Source organism: Rhinopithecus roxellana, chromosome 6 (assembly GCF_007565055.1).
Source record: "Rhinopithecus roxellana isolate Shanxi Qingling chromosome 6, ASM756505v1, whole genome shotgun sequence".
Lineage (NCBI taxonomy): Eukaryota > Metazoa > Chordata > Mammalia > Primates > Cercopithecidae > Rhinopithecus > Rhinopithecus roxellana.
The window spans coordinates 53,688,597-53,711,763 of record NC_044554.1 but is presented as its reverse complement, the minus strand read 5'-3'; the positions used below and the strand labels follow the sequence as shown (position 1 = coordinate 53,711,763).

Genomic DNA, 23,167 nt, shown 5'->3' with positions numbered 1-23,167 from the left:
TGAGCTGAGATCTGGCCACTGCACTCCAGTCTGGGTGACAGAGCGAGACTCCGTCTCAAAAAAAAAAAAAAAAAAAAAAAAAAGATTTAGAAGTCCAAACTTGAGAATGAATTCTTAAAGTTTACTTTTAAATGAACTATTAATTATGGACATTAATATGTGCCTCACAAATGTCGTTTATATAAATATCGAATTTTTATAGTGTAGATACTGCTAAAATTCTCAATGGTTTATTCTCTGAAAAAAGTTAAGTTTTCCTGATGTGTGAGACTCTTGTCTCAAAAAAGAAAAAATTATAAAGCAGTTTGGAGAATTAAAAGAAAAAAGGGTAAAAATGTTCAGAAGCGCTTGTTAGCATTTTGTATAGTTTTCCATTTTTTCCGTATTTTTGTCCATTCAGATCTAGACTTGCAGCAGATTTTTCTGTCTTTATTTTACAAAATTGGGATCTTACTGCATAACATTTATAATTTGCTTTTTACTTACAAATGAATCCTGAACATTTCTCCATGTCCTCAAGTGATTTTTTTTGAGACACACTCTCATTCTGTCACCCAAGCTAGAATGCAGTGGTGCGATCTTGGCTCAATGCAACCTCCACCTCCCAGGTGAAGTGGTTCTCCCACCTCAGCCTCCTGAGTAGCTGTGATTACAGGTGCGCACCACCATGCCTGGCTAATTTTTGTATTTTTAGTAGAGACGGGGTTTCACCATGTTGGCCAGCGTGGTCTCAAACTCCTGACTTCAGATGATCTACCTGCTTCAGCCTCCAAAGTGCTGGAATTACAGGCAAGACCCATTGCGCCCAGCTGCTGCTGCTGCTTTTTTTTTTAATGACCTCGCTCTGTCACCCCGACTGGAGTACAATGGCATCATCAGGGCTCACTGCAGCCTCAACCTCTTTGGGCCCAAGTGTTCCTTCTGCCTCAGCCTCCCGAGTAGCTGAGACTACAGTGTGCACCACCCACCTGGCTGATTTTTGTATTCTAAGTAGAGGCAGGATTTCGCCAAGTTGGCCAGGCTGGCCTCAAGTGATCTGCCTGCCTTAGCCTCCTAAAGTGCTTGGATTACTGATGTGAGCCACCGTGCCCCACCATGGTAGCATTTTAAAAAGCAAAGTGTGATTTTTGTATGAAGATATTTCTGAATAAAGTCGACTTTCTGACAGTAATTGTCTTTAATTAAACTTTGTAGGCCATGGATCATCTGCAGTCATTCATTGCAGATTGTGATCGTAGAACAGAAGTGGCCAAGAAAAGATTAGCAGAAACTCAAGAAGAGATTAGTGCTGAAGTAGCAGCAAAGGTAAGAGTTTTAATCATTTCATTAGTACAAAGTATTGTTTTGACTCCTTTTAACTTTTTATTTTGAAATAATTAGATTTGCAAGAGATTGCAAAGACATATACGAGGAATTCTGTATACTGTCTTGTCTGCCCCAATGTTAACATGTTACACAATGTAGTACAATATGAAATAAATTGACATTGGTCTAATCCTTATATTTTATTCAGATTTTGCCAGTTATGCATGCATTTATTTGTGTATGCATGTCTGTTTGTATAGCTCTGTGCAGTTTTTTTGTTTTTGTTTTTGTTTGAGACAGAGTTTTGCTGTGTTGCCCAGGCTGGAGTGCAGTGGTGTAATCTTGGCTCGCTGCATTCTCCGCCTTCTGGGCTTAAGCAAGTCTCGTGCCCCAGCTTCCTGAGTAAGTGGGATTACAGGCGTGCGTCACCATTCCTAGCTAATTTTTTTTATTTTTAGCAGAGACAGAGTTTCGCCATGTTGGCCAGGCTGATCTCAAACTTCTGGCCTCAAGTGATCTGCCCACCTTGACCTCCCAAAGTGCTGGGATTATGGGCATGAGCCACTACGCCTGGCCAGCTCTCTGTAGTTTAATCACATGTGTAATTACAACCACAATTAGGATGCTTAACTATAGCATTGCCACAAGGCTGCCTCATGTTACCCCTTTGATAGCTACATCCATCTTCACCTCCATCCAGCATCTCTCACCTTGGCCATCACTAACCTATTCTCTGTCTCTGTAGTTATGTTATTTCATGGAGTGTTATATAAATGAAATCCTGTGTACTCTTGAGATTTGGCCTTTTTCATACCATATAACTTTCATTCAAGTTGTTTGTATCAGTTCATTCCTTTTTATTTCTCCATTGTACAGATATACCACGGTATTTTTATTTGCTTTTAAAAGCAAATGTTAAATGTCATAGTTCACCTGTAAATTATAACCACAGTAATACATACATAAAGTTAACAGTAATTTTTTAATGTTATCCAGTGTATGTTTATTTTTCTTATATAGAGTCGATTTGTTATTAGAATCCAAACAAGGTCTTCGATATTGCATTTTGTTGATGACTTATTACAACATAATTATATTCCATTCAGTATGATCTAGTGTGTTTTATGAAAATGCAGAATGGGAGAAAAAGAGTTACCCAGGTGGAGTTTAGATGACAGTATTAAAATATGGTGTTCAGATATGTATATGCAAATGAAAATAGATTCCATCGTTTGAGAAAAGGGTTGCTTTTAGTCAACCTTTTCTTAAAAGTTCTCTGAAGATGGGGACTGGAAAGACGGGCATCCTGAAGTACAAAGGATCTAGTATCTCATGGTTGGAAGAGATCTGTAAGTGATCCCGCGTTGTATTGGTTATATTGGTTATCCATCACTACAGAAATGCTGTATAACAAACCACCTCAAAGCTCAGTGACTTAAAACAGTAAGTATTTATTTAGCCCGTGACTCTGCAGTCGATGATTTAGGCTGAACTTGACTGAGTAGTTATTCTTGTTTCAGCTGGGCTTACTCACATGCCTTGCAGTTCGCTGGAGGATGCAGAGCCATGCCCAACAGGCTAGCCTGGCCGTGTTCTCATGGTGGTGGCAGAGGTACAGAAGCATCAAGCCCCATCACACAGGCCTCTCCTTTGGTCATGTTTGCTACCATCTCAACAACCAAAACAAGTTCATGGCCAAATTCAGAGTCAGAGTACGATGGTACACAATTAACATGGTCAAGGACATGGATACAGGGAAAAAGAGTTTTGGACAACAGTTTAGTCATTCAGTGATGTATTTAAAGGAAAGTACCATTTGGTAGAGTGGGAGGATAGTGATAATAGAATTAGGACTCTCACTGAGGGAAGAAATATCTTGGGTTGAAGGATATTTGAGAAGTAAAGATTATTAATTAAACCAGTAAACTGGTTTGTTGGGACAGGAAACTCATACCAAACTAAAACCTTCGGCCGGGTGCAGTGGCTACCACCTGTAATCCCAGCAATTTGTTAGGCCAAGGTGGGTGAACCACTTAAGGTCATGAGTTTGAGACCAGCCTGGCCAACATGGTGAAACCTTGTCTACAAAAACTGCAAAATTAGCAGGCATGGTGGTGCATGCCTGTAATCTCAGCTATGGGGGAGGCTGAGACAGGAGAATCACTTGAACCCAGGAGGCAGAGGTTGTAGTGAACTGAAATGGTGCCACTGCACTCCAGCCTGGGGACAGAGCAAGACTCCCATCTCAAAAACAACAATAACAACAACAAAAAATTAAAACCTTCTTTGCTAACATAATTGGCCATATAGCAAAGACTTCGTGGCCCAAGATGATGATTATATGTATGTTTTATGTGCCATTAGAACAGTAAGAATGAACTAAGTTGCTAGGATGATGATAGTGATAAGGAAGAGGAACGTATTCTTTCCCAAGGCAAGAGTTAATCTCAGTGGAAAGCTAAGGACTCAGAGTGGAGTTGCCAGGCGAGTATGCTGAAAATCAGCAAGGTGCTATGCAGTGTCCATACAAGGCGTATTTTCTCATTTCTTACTACTTTGTGGGATAGGTACTGTCTGTACTTCTTAGATGAGGAAATGGATTCAGGTATAAGTAATGTGGCCAAAATTACACAAATAGTAATTGATTTAGCAATAAGTCAGATCTGTTGGACTCGAGCTTGCTCCACCAATTCATTTCTTTAACTCATATTTGAGCCTAGGCTGTTTGCTGAGCACTGGAGATACAAAGATGGGAAAAACAGCTAATTGTCCTTAAAGTAGTATGATATTTATGAAAGGAACTGTCAAAAAAGATACAAGGGTGACACAAAGGAGAGAGTATGGCCATCTTTGCTGATGTGTTTAAGTGGGGCTGGGATGCGGTGAATGTTAGGAATGCTTTACAGAAATGACCCTTGAGTTGGATCTTGTTGGAATGAGTGAACATTCAGTAGGCAGACGAGAGGTAAGGGATCCCATCCCAGAAAGAAGAGTATATGCAAAGTCGCAGAGGTAGAAAACAACAGGGTAAGTATGGGAAACTATAGATTATGTTGTGAGGTAGAGGAGTAGCAAGAGATGGTTTAGAAAAGTACAAAGGGCCAGATCATGGAAGAAACGGTATTTTAAACGAGGAATACACCACCTCGCCAGAGGACAGAAAGTTATATTGGCCCCAGTACTAGCCCTGACTTCATTGAGGTAAGGCAGGCAGGCTCAGAACATCCTGATGTCTCAGTTCATTTGGGATATGCTCCGAAAGCATTCTTTAACCTCTTATTGCCTTAGATAACAAGTCTCTTCTCAGCAGTTCTGAAATACCTTGAAGTTTAAAATTCATTCTCTTGTTTATTCATGACCTTTTTTTATTTCTTTTTAGGCAGAACGTGTTCATGAGTTAAATGAAGAAATTGGTAAATTGTTAGCCAAGGTGGAACAACTAGGAGCTGAAGGGAATGTGGAAGAATCCCAGAAAGTAATGGATGAAGTAGAGAAAGCACGGGCAAAGAAAAGAGAAGCAGAGGTAAATTCTTAATAGTAGTAGACAAATTCTGCTTAATTTGGTAAGACTTAAAAAGTAGTAGATGAAACTTTAATATCTATACCTCTCTAAGAACATGTATTTGAATGGAAATTATTGAACAGTTATTAAAGAGAAGTTGAACTAAAAGACAAAAACAAAACACAGAAAAAGCCGGTTGTGGTGGTGTGTGCCTTTGGTCCCAGCTGTTCCACAGGCTGAGGCAATCGCTTGAGTTGAGTTCAAGTCCAGCCTTTTTTTTTTTTTTTTGAGATGGAGTTTCGCTCTTGTTGCTCAGCCTGGAGTGCAATGGCACGATCTTGGCTCACCGCAACCCCTGCCTCCCGGGTTCAAGCAATCCTTCTGCCTCAGACTCCCAAGTAGCTGGGATTACAGGCCCACACTACCACACCCGGCTAATTTTTGTATTTTTAGTAGAGACAGGGTTTCTCCATGTTGGTCAGGCTGGTCTTGAACTCCCGACCTCAGGTGATCCACCTGCCTTGGCCTCCCAAAGTGCTAGGATTACAGGAGTGAACCACCGTGCCAGGCCATTTTTTTTTTCCTAAAGACAGAGTCTCACTCTCTAAGGCTGGAGTGCAGTGGTGCGATCTCAGTTCACTGAAACCTCTGCTTCCCGGGTTCAAGCGATTCTCTTGCCTCGGCCTGCCGAGTAGCTGGGACTGCAGGCGTGCACCACCATGCCTGGCTACTCTTTTGTATTTTTAGTAGAGACAGGCTTTCATCATGTTGGCCAGGCTGGTCTTGCTCTCCTGACCTCAGGTGATCTGTCCACCTCAGCCTCCCAAAGTGCTGGGATTACAGGTGTGAGCCACCGCACCTGGCCGGTTTTTGTTGTTGTTGTTGTTTTTAAAATTACTTTTGGTAAATTTGTGTTTCACAAAATCTTAAGTTGTATTTATTGATTGTAAAGTTGTTCATAATGTTCTCTCTTAATATCTGTAGAATGTTTGCAATTCGTGTCTTCTCTTGATTGATCTAGCTGGTCAGTTTTATTTTGTTTTTCAAAGAACCAGTCTTCTGATCTTACTGTTTTCTTCTTGTTTTCTATATCATTGATTTCTGTTCATGTTTATTATTTCTTCCCTTATACTTCAGTGGAGAGAGGCCCTAAGGATAGAGGATGGGGATAAAGGGAACCTATAATTTTCATAACAAAATAGCCATGCTTTTGTGTAAATTTTTTTTTTTTTTTTTTTTTTTTTTTTTTGAGCTGGAGTCTTGTGCTGTCACCTAGGCTAGAGTGCAGTGGCATGATCTCGGCTCACTGCAACCTCCGCTCCCCAGGTTCAAGCGATTCTCCTGCCTCAGCCTGCCGAGTAGCTGGGATTACAGGCACACAACACCATGCCTGGCTAATTTTTTGTATCTTTAGTAGAGATGAGGTTTCACCGTGTTGGCTAGGCTGGTCTTGAACTCCTGACCTCGTGATCCACCCTCCTCGCCTCCCAAAGTGTTGGGATTACAGGCGTGAGCCACCATGCCCGGCTGCTTTTGTGTATTCTTTAGAAAACATTTTGGTATAAGCATAGTATATTTTATTTAATTGGATGACTTTTAGTAAGATTTATATGGTCAGTTGTTTTTCTCACTTTTGTTTAGGAAGTTTATCGGAATTCTATGCCAGCTTCCAGTTTTCAACAGCAGAAACTTCGAGTCTGTGAAGTCTGCTCTGCCTATTTAGGACTTCATGATAATGACAGACGACTGGCTGATCATTTTGGGGGTAAACTACACCTGGGATTTATTGAAATAAGAGAGAAGCTTGAAGAATTAAAGGTACATTGGTAAAATATTCCTCACTTTATCCTCTTGTTCTTTTGATCTGTATCAGTTGTCTTTTTGTACAATATTCTTGACTATGATTCAGTAATATAGTGTCTAATGATGAATACTAAACAGTGTAGGATTACAGATGGAAATTCAAGTTGGTTTAATGGATGCTGCCTGAGAAACAGACTTAAATATTATTCTGTTATTTTGGGAGTTACCATTTTATGTTAGATATGACACTGAGTTAGGAATCTTTCAAACTAGTTTCTAATAGAGTCCTGTAAAATTTCATTATTATCGTTCTTTTCAATAAAGTCAATAAGAATGTAATATTAATAAAATATTTATAAGAAGTTTGAGAAAATGAGCCCAATATTAATTTGAAATATTTTGCAATTCTTTACTAAATAACAAGCTTGCAGAATCTCTAGTTTTATTTTACGCTCCTGCTTCCACTTCAGAAAGGACTTACGAAAAAATTTATATTTTTTTTAAAGGGACAATCACTATTAAATATATAGACTTTTGTGAGGAAGACAACACAGTTTTTACTCTTGTTTAGAGGGGATAAACACCAAAAAGCATGGTGGTATTTCTGAAGTGATAAAGATGAGTGTTGGTGGATATAATCTATTTACCTTTTAATATGCTGATAGCTTTTTAAGAATTGTGGCACTGTAGTGTTTTTCCATGAATTGAGGACTAGCTGACAGATGGGAAACATGGGATAGTCATTTTCTTTGTAACTGTTATCACTGGAATTAACTCAAGGTCCATAGCATTTAAAATAATGTAGGCTGGGCGCGGTGGCTCAAGCCTGTAATCCCACCACTTTGGGAGGCCGAGACGGGCGGATCACGAGGTCAGGAGATCGAGACCATCCTGGCTAACACAGTGAAACCCCGTCTCTACTAAAAAAATACAAAAAAAAACCAGCCGGGCGAGGTGGCGGGCGCCTGTAGTCCCAGCTACTCGGGAGGCTGAGGCAGGAGAATGGCGTAAGCCCGGGAGGTGGAGCTTGCAGTGAGCCGAGATCCGGCCACTGCACTCCAGTCTGGGCAACAGAGCAAGACTCCGTCTCAAAAAAAAAAAATAATAATAATAATGTAGAATCAGAAAATGCCTATAGACATCTCCAGATTCGCAGGTAACAGTGGGCTCTTTTCAGTATTCTGAGTAGCTAGGGTGATCTCAAGTAATTTTTAAAAAATTTTCGAGAAGAGTCACTATAGCAAATAGTTATTGGGCTCCAAGTTACAACTCCAGTGGTTCCTACCTGGGAGTCTGCACATACAGACCTAGCAACAGAACTCAGGCATTTTACTCATATCTTTAAAAGCAGCAGCATCAGGATGGTAATTGGAAGTGACCTAAACATTTCCATATTAGAAATCACAGGGCATGGGAACTTGCAATGATTTATAATGGTTGATGTTTTTTTAAAAAATACAAAATAATACTAGAAAACAGAGGAGGAAAATCTTGTGGAAGTGACTTGGAAATGTCATTAAGAAATCATGAAAGGCCAGGCGCGGTGGCTTACGCCTGTAATCCTAGCACTTGGGGAGGCCAGGGTGGGCGGATCACAAGGTCATTAGTTTGAGACCAGCCTGGCCAATATGGTGAAATCCCGTCTCTACTAAAAATATAAAAATTAGCTGGGTGTGGTGGTGTGTGCCTGTAGTCCCAGCTACTGTGGAGGCTGAGGCAGGAGAATTGCTTGAACTCGGGAGGTGGAGGTTGCAGGTTGCAGTGAGCTGGGATTGTGCCCCTGCACTCCAGTCTGGGTGACAGGGCAAGACTCTTTCTCAAAAAAAAAAAAAAAGAAAGAAATCATGGAGCTGGGTGTATGGTGGCTCATGCCTGTAATCCCAGCACTTTGGGATGCCAAGGTGGCTGGATCACTTGAGGCCAGGAGTTGGAGACCAGCCCAGGCAACATGGTGAAACCCCATCTCCACTAAAAAATATTAATACAAAAATTAGCTGGGTGTGGTGATGCACGCCTGTAATCCCAGCTCCTCAGGTGGCTGCAGCTGGCAGGTGGAGGTTGCAGTGAGCTGAGATGGTGCTACTGCACTCCAGTCTGGGCAACAGAGTAAGACTCTGTCTCTAAAAAAACAATAATAGTAAGATCATAGGCCGGTCTCAGTGGCTCGCACCTGTTAATTCCAGCACTTTGGGAGGCTGAGGTGGGAGGATCACTTGAGCCCAGGAGTTGTAGACCAATCTGGGCAACATAGCCAGATTTTGTCTCTATTTTAAAATAATTTGTTTTCATTAAAAAAAAAAAAAAGAAATCATGGAGAAAAGTGAAATTTTACACATTTTCCATGAAGTGGGGAAAGATGATGGAAAGAAGACTTGTAAGCCTAATGATTATTTCTGGCAGTAATTCAAATTGAATTGTTATTAAACAGATTTTGACGGCAGTTGTACTATATTAGAAACCAGATAATGTAAAGTTTAGGATAAAGCTGATTAAGAATGGACTCAGTAAATATGCTCCTCATTTATTACCATTTTTAAGAGAGTCGTAGCTGAGAAGCAGGAGAAAAGAAACCAGGAACGGCTGAAACGAAGAGAAGAAAGAGAGAGAGAAGAAAGGGAGAAGCTGAGGAGGTATGGAGTAATGGGCCAAGTAATTGAAGTTGAATCTCTGGTTCGAAAAAGAGATATAATTGATTTTAAATTTTAGATGGTGATAAATCTGTTATGGGATGTGGGAAACTTCTGCTTACTTTAAAAAATATTACTGTGCGAATTATATAAATGTTTAATTATACAAGTATCATAACTCTTGGCCATGTAACGGAATGTGGTTTCCTTTAAAATGTGTGGAAGAGTGAATAAAGAATGCTTCATATCTTGTAAGATTTATAACAAAATCCTTTTCTAGCCCTTTGATTTTTCATATTGGGCTAGATTTGCACCAGGTTAGCATAGAATTATTTTTTTATGATGTATTTTGTGAATAAAAGGTTTAAGGGTGGTTGTTTCATTGAAGGGTTTTTTTTACATTGATATTTGGTTTGTTATTTCCTCAATTCTAGGAGCCATAAACTGTTAAGAAGTCTATTAGTAATACCTCAACGTATATAATTCCTCTTACATTGGTATTCATTAATTGATAAAATCTTATAATTCTTAGTATTTGGAATGTCTAAACATTCTTCTGAGTCACTTTTACCCATTGGCAGCTAAAGTCACATAGCATCATGGTGGCAACATTTTTTTGTAACTCATTTTTATAACTTTTTCAGCAGCTTTAGGATGGACAGTTATATCACAAAGGATTTGCCTGTAGTCCTAATTTATAGTGTTCCCTGAATCATATTACATTTAAATGTCTGAAAGTTAAATACCTTCTCTTCAGAGTTAGCAGATGTGCTTAAGCTAATTAAAACCCTTTGTAGTACTAGGTTATGCTCACTTTCTTCAATCTTTGAGCATATAATAGTATATTTCAAGAAGTTTAAACAATTTATGTTACATGGCTTATAATCAGGTAATCTTTTTGTACCATGACAGTGAAACAAAACTACATGTCTATATGGTCCCTTTTCAAGGGAAGTGATGTCAGTCCTCTATTAAGAGAGAGAGAGAGTTCTTCATTTACCATAAAGTTTACCTCAGAGCTTTTATCTACTTGTTCTTTTGTGTACACTAAGTCCTTATGGGAATGTTGCCCACTATTCTAATATATAAGTGGAATTTTCAGTAATATTGGGAATCTCATTTTAAGATTCAATTGAGGTGACAGTAACATGGAACAAAATTTCTTTGCAGGACTACATTTTCACATTTGTAGATGATGAAAAAGTATATCACATCTTACTCCTTTGTTTGCCAAATGGCAAGTTTCTTTTGACAGTGATTATACAATGCAAATTTCAGAAATGTTAAAATAAGTTGTTGAATCTGTGAGCTTAAAGAAATATGGAAGTATGGAAGATGAGGAAATTAGAAACTAGTATAAAATTATACAAGATGGGATAAACGAAAAAAATCAGAATCATTTACTGGGTGCTTATTGTATGCTAGGCACTGTAGTAAGGAATTTGTCCATATACATCTAATCTTTATAAACCCCACCCCCACTTCACCCCGGTAAAATTTGTATTAGTATCCCTCTTTTGCTAGTGACAGAGACTAGCTGAGAGAGGATATGTAACTTACTCAGGTCACACAGACAGTGAATTGTAGAACCAGAAATAAAACTCAAATCTGGCTGATCTCAAAGCCATGCTTTCAACAATGCTATGTATCAACCAAAAAAAAATAATCCCTGTGGTGTTCTACTAACCATAATATTCACTTTACATTTTATTGAGTGTTAACTGTGTGCTAGGAAATGTGACAAGTGCCTTATGTAGAGTATCTCATTTCATTTGAAGAAACATGTTGTAAAATTGAACTAGGTGTTCTAGACATTATAGTATGAGGTTGTAGCTCCAAGAGTATATAGATCTCAGACCACAGAATTTCACTCTTCCCAGAAGGGAAAAAAGAAATGACAGATATAAAATAATTTTTTCCAAGCAGTTAAGTGGTTTCTGAAAAATTAGCAAGTTGTGATATATAGGTTGAGCATCCCAAATCCAAAAAATCAAATCCAGTGAGCCTCAAAATCTGAAACTTCTTGAGTGCTGACAGCATTTAAAGGAGGTGCTTATTAGAGCATTTCAGGTTTTGGTTTCTGGGTTTAGGGATGCTGAACTAGTGAATTATAATGCAGACACTTCAAATTTTGAAAAAAAAATCGGCCGCCTGTAATCCCAGCACTTTGGAAGGCCAAGGTGGTAGGATCATTTGCATCCAGGAGTTCAAGACCACTCTGGGCAACAAAAAAATGTAAAACTTTTAAAAATACAGAAAAAATCCAAAATACTTCTGATCCTTAGCGTTTCAGAGGAGTACTCAACCCGTACTGTGTTTTAATCTCCTAGGAGCATATTCTTTAAGAGCCAAGTATTCTGAGTTAAGCAAACCCTGCAAGGTGAAGAAATCTGCCGCGTTTGTGGTGTATTTTGGAAAGTTTTATATGCATAGGTACATGCCTTGTATGTATAAAATTAATGTAAACATTAGAAATCAGGAAGAATATAATGTAACATTGTACTGTTTCTTATTTATAGCCACTTTTCTAAAAATACATACTCTTTTTTTAGGTCCCGATCACACAGCAAGAATCCGAAAAGGTAGGTGTATTACATAAGACAAGTATAAGTAGTGAAGTTGTCTTTTTCAAAGGTAGCTTTTACAGATTAAATGGTCCTTTAAAAAAATTTCTTTTTGGCAGGGCACGGTGATGCACGATTGTAATCCCAGCTACTCAGGAGGCTGAGGCAGGAGAATTGCTTGAAGCTAGGTGGCAGAGATTGCAGTGAGCCAAGATTGCATCACTGCAATCCAGCCTGGGCAACAGAGCGGGACTCTTAAAAAATTTAAATCGTTTAGATGCTCAGAGTAGAGATGTAAAAGGATTAATTTTTTAAAAATCGATTTGGGTGGTACATTTAGGAAACATGTTCTAAGAGGTTGTAGCTATTGAAAACATAAATAGGTTAATAGTTGGAGAAAATTTTGATTGATAGGTTAAGCAAAACCAAAATGTTTAGTATACCCTGCAGTCTTGACTTTATGTGAGTTTATTACCCATTCCTTTATACAGTGATCACAGAAAGCTTTCAGAGGCATTTGCAGCCTTAAAGAGCAAGACAATACTTTATTTTGACTTTCAGCATTAATATTTGGGGTTTGAAACCTTTCTTTATCGTTTTTGCTAGTTGGTGATACATTTTGTCTGAGAAAGGCAGGGAAATGTGTTGTACTTCATTCTTTCTCAGTTCTTCACTTGCCACTCTCATTCTAGTCATTGAGCTTTTCTTCATGGATCCAATCCCACCTAGAAGGCCCTTTCTCAGTCTTTTCCAAATTCTACTATTCCTCTTGTTCAGATCACATCTTCTTTTAGAAATCTTCTGAGTTCTCAGCTCTAGAGACTATTTCCCAAGAACTTTCCCCTAAAAAGTAGAGAATTTGTTGTTATGAAGGAAAAACCTGGCTGAGCGGAGTGTCTCACGCTTATAATCCCAGCGCTTTGGGAGGCTGAGGCAGGCAGATCACCTGAAGTGAAGAGTTTGAAACCAGCCTGGCCAACATGGCGAAACTCTCTCTCTACTAAAAATACAGAAATTAGCCGGATGTGGTGGCAGGTCCCTGTAATCCCAGCTACTTGAGAGGCTGAGGCAGGAGAATCATTTGAACCCAGGAGGTGGAGGTTACAGTAAGCCGAGATTGTGCCACTGCATTCCAGCCTGGGTGACAGTGAGACTGTCTCAAAAAAAGAAAAGGAAAACAAAAAACTTATGGTTCTGTTAGCTAAATCTTTCAATGGTGTTTCTGCCTAAAACACTGAAAAACTAAAGAACATTAATAAGTGGGGCCTGTTGTGTCCGTTAATTTCTATTATTGGTGAATTTCTCTGATCTAGCATAAGTAGAAACATTAAACTGTGATACTGTTCTTGTTTACTGTTTGATTAATATAAGCTGGTCCCTTTGTTGAAAACATAAAGTATTGCACGTAGAACATCTTTAGATATTTGGGCCAGATATTTAATTTCTACTCCTCTAGTCCTGTTACCTAGATAGTACGTTTGCCTTGTAACTGGGCTCCTTACTTCTCTGTGCTTGCCCACTCCCCTTCTTCACCTCATTCTATTTTTCACACATCAGCCAGGATAAGCCCTTTAAAAAATGAAATATGTCACGTCAGCCCTCTGACTCTCCAAAGGTTTTTCATCTCATTCATAAGAGAAGTTAACATCTTTACCAAAGCTTTTACATAGGGTGACGGTGTGGTCTGGGGTGTTTAATCTTTTGGCTTCCCTGGGCCACACATCAGATACACTAATGATAACTGATGAGCTGAAAAAAAAATTGCAAAGAAATCTCATAATATTTTAAGAAAGTTTACAAATTTGTGTTGGGCTGTATTCAAAGCCATCCTGGGCAGCATGCGGCTTGGAGGCTGCAGGTTGGACAAGCTTGGCATAGCCCAAACTGCCCTGGGATAGTTCTGGTTTATGTCTTTTATCTCAGAATATGTATTAATAGCTTCTCATTACACTCAGTAACTTACTCAGCGCCTTCTGGTTTGAATGATGAAGTATCTGGTCACCCTGCCTGTAAGACCCTGATGTTACTTCCTTTTGCTCACTTCATTCCAGCCACACTGGTCTTTTCCTTCGACATGCTGAGCTTTTTCCCACCTCAGGGACTTTGCATCTGTGTTCCCTCAGCCTGAAGCACTCCTCTCTGAGATGGCTGATTCACTTGTTGCCTTCCTTCTTTCAGCTTTGCTTCAGTGCCACCCTATCAGAAAAGCCTTCCCTGCTTATTCTGTATAAATAGTTCCACTCTTTTCTCTGTCTTTCTCCACCCAACGTAATACCTCTTTTAATTTTTTTTGAGATGGAGTCTTGCTATGTCACCCAGGCTGAAGTGCAGTGGTGCAATGCCAGCTCACTGCAACCTCCGCCTCCCAGGTTCAAGTGATTCTCCTGCCTTAGGCTCCCAAGTAGCTAGGATTACAGGCACGCACCACCATGCCCTGCTAAGTTTTTTTTTTTTTTTTTTTTTTTTTTTTTTGGATTTTCACCATGTTGACCAGGCTGGTCTTGAACTCCTGACCTCAAGTGATCCGCCTGCCTCAGCCTTCCAAAGTGCTGGGATTACAGGCATGAGTCACCGTGTCCAGCAATAGATCTTTTTTTTTTTTTTTTAACCACCTGACATACCTTTATTTACTGCCTACCAACCTGTATATCCCTTTCTATAGTATAAGCACTAAGTTTAGTTCAATAACTTTGCTTCTCAACCTCCCGTAGTACCTAGAACAGTGCAAAAATACCTAGTGAATATTTTTTGGATGAAAAAATTACCTAGAGTTTTTTAAAAGATGAATAAAGTTACACATTGGAAGAAAAAGCATTCATAATAACTCAAAATGAGTGGTTAAACAAAATATAATTTGATAAAACTTATATTGAGAGAGTTTTATATCTTTTCCCTCTGCTTCCTTTTGGAATTATTTCAGCTGTGGAAATACGTTTTGTTTTTGTTTTAGTTTTGTTTTGTTTTTGAGACAGGGTCTCACTCTGTCCTGACTAGCTGGGACCACAGGCATGTTCCACCATGTCCAGCTAATTTTTAAAAATTTATTGTAGATATGGAGTCTCCCTATGTTGCCCAGGCTGGTCTTGAACTCCTTCCGTTTAAAGATTAAGCAATCCTCCCATTGTGGTCCCCCAAAGTGCTGGGATTACAGACACAAGCTACTGTACCCAGCCAGAAATACTCCTTTTAAGAGTGGCTAAAACTACATCCATGTCATGTACCTTTGTTTGACTATAATGTTGATATAAGCTGAATGCTTTTAAGCATTGTTTATAACAATCAGTTGAACATAAACTGTATTTGTAAACTATCTCATATGTATAATATGATTTTGAAAAACTTGCTGTATCAAATTATGAGCAAACCTCACATTCTTAAAGTGACTTAAATTTAAGTTTTATTGAGGTATTAAAAATGATTTACTCTGAAGTCAGTGATTTTTTAGCAAATTGAAAGCTGTGCACTATCACCATAATCCAGTTGAGAACATTTCCATCATAAAGTGACTCTTCTAACAAAGTTGCATGCCTTTGTTTCCCCTTGTTTTCTGTCAAATGTTTATGTCCTCTGCATGCCATTTCCACCCTCACCACGTACCCCTACCGACCCCACAAGTTAGTTTGTGACCTGGTGGAGGCTATAAAAGTGTCTTACCTTGTGGGTTTCTTTTCAAAAAATGTTTTTATTTTGCCAGCACCTTGATCGTAGATCTTCTGGGTTTTCAGAATGTTTTTCGTTTCTCTATTTCTGTATATTCATTAGAAATACATTTTGTTATTGCAGTCTGAGTCAAGTTTTCAAAAATGATTTTCACAAGTTTTCTTTCTCCCAAACTCTTTGCTCCTTGAATAGAGAACTGTCTTACTGTGTTTTGTCTTACTCTCTATTGCCCAGGCTGGAATGCAGTGGTGTGAACACAGCTCACTGTAGCCTTGACTTCCCAGGCTTGGGTGATCATCCTGCCTTAGCCTCCCAAAGTGCTGGGATTAAAGGCGTGAGCTACCACCCCTGGCCCTTACTCTGTTTTGATTACACTGTGACTAGGCATGCATATTGTGGGCATTAAAAACGTATTTCTATGGTTATCTCACCTTTCTAATTGAGAGAGAGAGTAATTTATCCTGACGTATGCTTCGTCATCTCTTCTCTTCCCTTCTATCCAGGTCTGTCAGGTACATATTTAATTTCTAGAGAATACAAAAAATGTTCAGGATATTTAAGTGCAATTAAATTAATAACGCATCTAGATAATATAGTCCCTGGCATATAGTAGTGGTTCGAAAGTTGCTTTCACTTGAAAAACTATTTCTGATATAAATTTATACATTACTGATTGATCTCTGAGAATTATCAGTGTCTTGTTTTTGTTTTTGAGACAGAATTTCACTCTGTTGCCCAGGCTGGACTGCAGCAGTGTGATCACAGGTCATTGCAGCAGCCTTGACATCCCTGGCTCAAGTGATCCTCCCACCTCAGCTTCCTGAGTAGCTGGAACTACAGGCACGTGCCTCTGTGCCCAGCTAATTTTTGTATGTTTTATAGAGACAGAGTTTTGCCATGTTGCCTAGGCTGGTCTCAAAATCCTGAGCTCAAGCGATCCTCCTGCCTCAGACTCCCAAAGGGTTGGGATTACAGATGTGAGCCACGGTGCCTGGCTGAGAATTATTAAGTTTTATTTTGAATTCTAGTATGTAGTTACTAACACACCAGCAATTTAGTGTAGATTTAGCTGACTTGGAATATAATTGACATTAAGACTACTGAAAAAAAGTTTTTCTTTAAAGAAAAGGCTTTAATAAATGAGAAATGTAGTAATTACAAAGGTAAAAACAAAATCTAATCTTGTCTGGTAGATCCAGGTCCAGAGAGCATCGCAGACATCGATCTCGCTCCATGTCACGTGAACGCAAGAGGAGAACTCGATCCAAATCTCGGGAGAAACGCCATCGCCACAGGTCCCGCTCCAGCAGCCGTAGCCGCAGCCGTAGCCACCAGAGAAGTCGGCACAGTTCTAGAGATAGGAGCAGAGAACGATCCAAGAGGAGGTATTGATGTGTCAATCAGAGGATATGGAGCTCCCTTAATGTTTTAGAGTTGTTTATGTTTACTTATGTTACTTATGTTTAGAGTTCAGATTATTGGTTTGAAACTTTTGCATCTGGTGGTAATATGTACACATTTGTGTGTGAGTGTACAACATTTTTCTGTGATTATATGGGTAGTTTTGAAAGAATATACTTATGAGCCAGAGCAAGAAATTGGAACCAATACATGCAGAGGTTATTGCTTTTCTCTGCTTAGTGTGTCTTGGAAAAAAGTTCTTTACAGGTAAATAATTTTAAATACCAATGCCCTTAGTATGGATCAGCAAATTAGGGGCTCTGAGAAGTCCTTTCATTAAAAGAATTGTTTAGCTTTGATTTATTGTTTTCTAAACTTATTTGAGCTGGGATGCTTTTTCAGAGCAGACACATTCTAGTGTATTCTGGTTTTATCTGCACTATAGATATGTATTGTTACATACCTTTAGCTTGGCATGGCAGACTCATAATCTTAAGGAAGTTCCAAGACTTCCTTGGTTTAATGAGAACATTCAAAAGGTGCAGGCATAGGGTAAGGTATGTTTGAGGACTTGAATATCTATCAAGAATAGACAAAGGATTATAATGTGGTAGAAGAGTTTAGCATTCAGTCTGTATAGATCAAGCTCTCAAAACTTCTCAGGTCACATGATGGCCCTTAAACCAGGTAATTTCTGTGTAATGTAAGCCATGTTTAAAATTGCTTTTTTCTTGACAACTATTCAAAAGTATATGTATGATAAACATTTTTTGAGTGCCTAGTACCTACTAGTCTTACATATTCTGTGGATTACTCCACATAAAATCTATAATAAAATCCGCAGAAAGCTGTTAAAATCTTTCCTTTTTTTGACTCAACTTTCCATTCCCTGAAATCACTCACAAGCTGAGTTTGTTAATAGGCTCTCAATATTTTATTTCTTATATTCTGGCCTTGTTTTTAGTAGTCCTTAAGGTGATTTTAATAATAATTATATATGTGTTACCGTAGTAGACTTAGTAAAACATAAGAAAGACATATAACATAGTTGAACAACTTTAAGTTGCTCTAAGAAGTTTCCTATGTGAGACCGGGCACAGTGGCTCACGTTTATAATCCCAGCACTTTGGGAGACCGAGATGGGCATATCACTTGAGATCAGGAGCTCAAGACCAGCCTGGCCAACCAACCCCGTCTCTACTAAAATACAGACATTAGCTGGGCATGGTGGCGCATGCCTGTAATCCCAGCTACTCAGGAGGCTGAGGAAGGAGAATCGCTTGAACCTGAAGGTGGAGGTTGCAGTGAGCCAGGATCACACCATTGCACTCCAACCTGGGTGACAGAGCGAGACTCCGTCTCTCAAAAAAAAAAAAAAAAAAAAAAAAGGTTTCCTATGTGAGTTAGAACACAGGATCTACATCTTTGACAATAATTAGAATGGCATAAGACTGCCACGTGTTATAAAGTGCTGAACTGCATATCATAAGAGTAAATGATCTGAGAGTTCAGATGAGGCAAATAGCAAAGTAATCAAAAATGGCTTCAGGTAGTTGATAAAATTTGAACAGGTAGAATCAGCTAGGAAAAAGATATTCCATATAGAGTGAATATCCTAGGCAAATGCAGAGAATGAGCAGGGAGTTTGTAAAGGACAGTGATTTGTAGGCCTCTTATCTCACGCTCTTGAAACTGATTTTGGGGGTCCACCCTCAGTGCAGTGTTCAGAAATAAGCATTTTTAAAGAAGTTACCTGTCTTATCTGCACAATGAATTTTCAGAATTATCCTGCTAGGTGATGGAAGGTTTAGACATTTTCTTGTGTCAATCTGCCCAATTGTCATTGTTGTTGCTGAACTCTTAAATGTCTTTATTGGTGGTGGGTATGGGAAGGATGGGTGTGAAGTCCCCTCATCTGAGATTGTGTTATTTTAGTCCCTGATGCTTCCTGCGTTTATGAAGTTGTATAGGAATTTTTCCACCATACCTGATACATGATCATATCTAAGATGTCAGCATGTTCATAAGGAGGATTATTTTTGTAAAACTATTAAAAGTTTTGCTTTTCTCGAGCACTTTCTCATCTTTGAATTGAAATTATTCTCTTCTAAAGCATCATTCTTTGTTTTTACTAAAAATTATCAGATAATTATTGTTAAAACCTACTTGGTATTTCATACAACATCAAGTTATCACTACATATTTGGGTTTAATTTTTCAAGGTAAAAGTTCTTATTGAAAGCCTTTTATGTTTTGCTGTTCTCCTTTCCCTACTGTAGAATACTGGTCTCTGATATAAGTAGATTGTCTTTGTGACCTCTTCCTGGCAATAGTACCCCGTGTAAATGAGGACCATTTGCATCTTTCTTTTTGCTGTGTTCAAACATGTTTAGTGCAGACTCCAAAGTCAGATTACTTGGGTTCATTGGTTTAGGCTAAGTAATTTATTTTTTTGAGATGAGAGTCTCTCTCTGTCACCCAGGCTGGAGGGCAGTGGTGCGATCTTGGCTCGTTGCAACCTCTGCCTCCCGGGTTCAAGCGATTCTCCTGCCTCAGCCTCCCAAGTAGCTGGGATTACAGGCCCAGGCCACCACACCTGGCTCATTTTTGTATTTTTAGTAGAGACAGGGTTTCACCATGTTGGCCAGGCTGGTCTCGAACTCCCGACCTCAGGTGATCCACCCGCCTTGGCCTCCCAAAGTGCTGGGATTACAGGCGTGAGCCACCATGTCCTGCCTTGGCTAAGTAATTTAATTATCTCACCTGTCTTTCCCCATCTACTAAGTGGAGATAGTAAGAATACCTGCTTTAAGATTATTGGTAGTTTGAATAAAATAGTATATGGAAACCACTTATGTGTGGGACATAATAGTTGATAGTTTTTCAGTTATTATTACTGATCTCTGGGACTGTTTAGCAGCTAGTGTCTTTTTAGGTATCATTTTTACCGTCTCTTTTCATATTTTATTCCAACAAAGGCTATGGATAGGACTAATGTAGACGTGGAATCACTAGACTTGGCACTGTGATTTTTTTTTTTTTTTTTTTTTTTTTTGAGATGGAGTGTCGCCCTGTCACCCAGGCTGGAGTGCTGTGATGTGATCTGTGCTCACTCACTGCAGCCTCCGCCTCCCAGGTTCAAGTGATTCTCCTGCCTCAGCCTCCCGAGTAACTGGGACTACAGGTGCACACCACCACACCCAGCTAATTTTTTGTATTTTAAGTAGAGGCGGGGTTTCACTATGTTGGCTAGGCTGGTCTCGAACTCCTGACCTCAAGTGATCAGCCCGCCTTGACCTCCCAAAGTGCTGGGATTACAGGTGTGAGCCACCATGCCCAGTCTTTTTATATCATTTTAAAATTAAGTTTATTAAAACATTAAGTAGAATGTTCAAAGCTTACATTATTTTAGAACCTTTTTTTGTTTAACCCTCAACTCTATTTCTAAAACTGAACAGTCATGTTTTTTATTTTCCTGAAAGAATTATTCAGCTTCTTGGTAGTGCCTCAGATCCTAATTTTGAATATGGGTTGAGTGAGATAATTATGTAAAAGTACTGTGTCACCTGTAAAGAACCAAATAAATGTAATTTGTTGGATTTTAGATGTTGGAAGTATAGAAGATTCCATGTTTATTCTGATTCCATAATATGTTTGGTTTTCCTTCTGATTGTTGTTATTTACCTTTCTTATTGAAGTTGGGTATGAGAATGGAGAAGGTAGTAAACAGTTACGGCTAATCAAGATTTATTAGTGTGAGCATCTTTGTTTTTTTTTATTTCCCCTTGTTGGTTGAATAAGCTAACTCAGTATGAGTCGATTTTTAAAAGTGGTTATTTAAATTCATATTAATAATTGAGTAGTTCTCTTATCTAAGTCAGGTGTTGGCAAACTGTTGCCGATAGGCCAGATCTGGCCGGCAGCCTGTACAACCAGCAAGCTATGGATGGTTTTTACATTCTAAAAAGAAAAGAACACTGCCACAAAGATTGCATGGACCTGCAGCACCCCAGATAGTCACCATCTGGCCCCTATTCTAAGCCATTTTAAAATTTAGACAATACCTTTCTTTCACTTTTTAAAGCTATTATCTATGTATTAGTTTTTATATTGAAATACCTTTTATGAATTGGAGAAACTCTGTTGTCTCTGAGATAATGAGAGTAGCCTGTAAGAAATTATTTTAGCCTTCTGACCCTCAGCTATTTGTTTTTCACCCGTCTTCTTGTTTTAATGCCCTTATCAGCTATGGTAGTGCTCAGTGTTTGGTCAGAAAACTGACTCCTCTGTCATGGGTATATTCTTCTATATATCTTCAGCTATCAAGAGCTTAATATTTATCCTATTCTTTAATTTGGGTTTTTGGGTTACCCAACATATTTTGCTCCTCAAATTAATATTTTTCAGATCCTCAAAAGAAAGATTGAGAGACCAAGACTTAGCATCATGTGACAGAGACAGGAGTTCAAGAGACAGATCACCTCGTGACAGAGATCGGAAAGATAAGAAGCGGTCCTATGAGAGTGCTAATGGCAGATCAGAAGACAGGAGGAGCTCTGAAGAGCGCGAAGCAGGGGAGATCTAACTAGCTGTGTATATTTCTTCAATCCTTAAGCTTCCTATGGAGTTACATACTATTGTTTAGTTCACAGCTGTTCAGGGTGACAGTGAGCAGATCCAGACACCAGATCCAGCTAGGCTAGATATACAGTATCTAACTTTATCTGAACTGAACCTGTTTTCCTTGATGATGCCTAAAACTACATCCATAGTTTCTGGTGAACCTGTAATACAGTTCTGAAAGTACAGTTTTATATAATAAGATGCTGATCTCTTTATTCTTTCAAGTAAGAGTGATAGTGAACAAATTGTGTTACTTGCCTTGGGATTTTTTGAACGTTTGTAAAATGCTGTCTTCCTAGTCCAAACAGCTGCAGCTTTGGGCATTTTTCTTTTTAATTCTTCTTCCTCTGACTTTGTATCCCTTAATACCTACACTCTCCAATTGTAAGAGAAAGGGGGCAGGGAAGCAATATAGCTTCCATTCTAAGGCTGTATTCCTGTCATGAATTACCAGCTGATTACAGTTCAGAGCATTGATCCTGGAATGTGTGCCGGAGAAATTTAAAATACTGGGGTTTGTTTAATGGTGCCTATTTAGAGTTGGAAGTTGAACAGCTGTTGCATTACATACTTTTGCTTTTTTATTGAAATTTTGAAATCAAACTTGTCTTGATTTTTCTGTTCTGTTGAATTGCTATGTTCAGGATGTTCTTGGGGGGTGGGGGCAGGGACTCTTTTCGTAATAAGCACTTGTTTTATTTTGTGTGTGTGGAGTATAAAGGCTACACCCTTATTGTAAAAAATAATAATAAAATGAAAGAAACAATCACCACCACCATTATTAAACTGTAACTTGTCTAGTAAATTGTCACTAGAACTATTTGCTGTGGGCATTTCCTCTATTCTGTTACGTCATTAACAGTGCCTTACTGTGCAAGGCACCAAAGGACATAAATATGTACTTGCAAAGATTCCAGATGAGCTGTTCACGTGAGCCCCTTGCTGACTATATTCCAGCCACTTCAGGGTTGTTTGTAATGACCATTAGAGAGAAGGACTGGACCTGCAGAAGAAACCGGGGTGTTTTTATTCTCATTCAACAAACCCAAATAAAAACAGTATATGTAACCAACATAATGAGACTAAGTTTCTGCATTGAAGAGGTGTATATCCACTAGTAACTTAAACTGTAATCGGCGGGTATCACTTGTGATTCTAGAAATTCTGAGGAAGAAAAATTCCTTAAGTAATGAAATTAGTATCTGTGGGTAAGGTCACCTTTCAAGAACTGTTAATGTCCTTTGTCCCCAAGTTTGACAGATTTGATGTCACAGGCATGTGGGCCTGTGTGAAGGTGGTGAGAGAATGGGAAACTAAGGCCATTCTAAGTGATACCAGATTACATTAAAAAAAAAAAAACAAAAAACAGGCCGGGCGCGGTGGCTCAAGCCTGTAATCCCAGCACTTTGGGAGGCCGAGGCGGGCGGATCACGAGGTCAGGGGATCGAGACCATCCTGTCTAACACGGTGAAACCCCGTCTCTACTAAAAAAAAAAATACAAAAAACTAGCCGGGCGAGGTGGCGGGCGCCTGTAGTCCCAGCTACTCGGGAGGCTGAGGCAGGAGAATGGCGTAAACCCGGGAGGCGGAGTTTGCAGTGAGCTGAGATCTGGCCACTGCACTCCAGCCTGGGTGACAGAGCGAGACTCCTTCTCAAAAAAAAAAAAAAAAAAACAAAACCT

The 23,167-nt window shown here is 39.1% G+C and overlaps 1 protein-coding gene across 8 annotated transcripts in view; it reads left to right on the top strand.

The window, feature by feature from the left end:
- The window catches only part of LOC104656604 (putative RNA-binding protein Luc7-like 2), a 68,761-nt gene extending 46,204 nt beyond the window's left edge, over positions 1-22,557 (top strand). For all 8 annotated transcript variants that reach the window (XM_010356287.2, XM_010356290.2, XM_030932153.1 and 5 more), the window contains 7 exons: positions 1,195-1,305; positions 4,685-4,828; positions 6,449-6,625; positions 9,149-9,240; positions 11,790-11,819; positions 16,655-16,846; positions 21,270-22,557. In XM_010356287.2, the coding sequence (XP_010354589.1) occupies positions 1,195-1,305; positions 4,685-4,828; positions 6,449-6,625; positions 9,149-9,240; positions 11,790-11,819; positions 16,655-16,846; positions 21,270-21,447 (924 nt within the window). In that variant the 3' untranslated portion in view covers positions 21,448-22,557. The remainder of the gene's footprint in view (positions 1-1,194; positions 1,306-4,684; positions 4,829-6,448; positions 6,626-9,148; positions 9,241-11,789; positions 11,820-16,654; positions 16,847-21,269) is intronic.
- Positions 22,558-23,167: the final 610 nt, after the last annotated feature.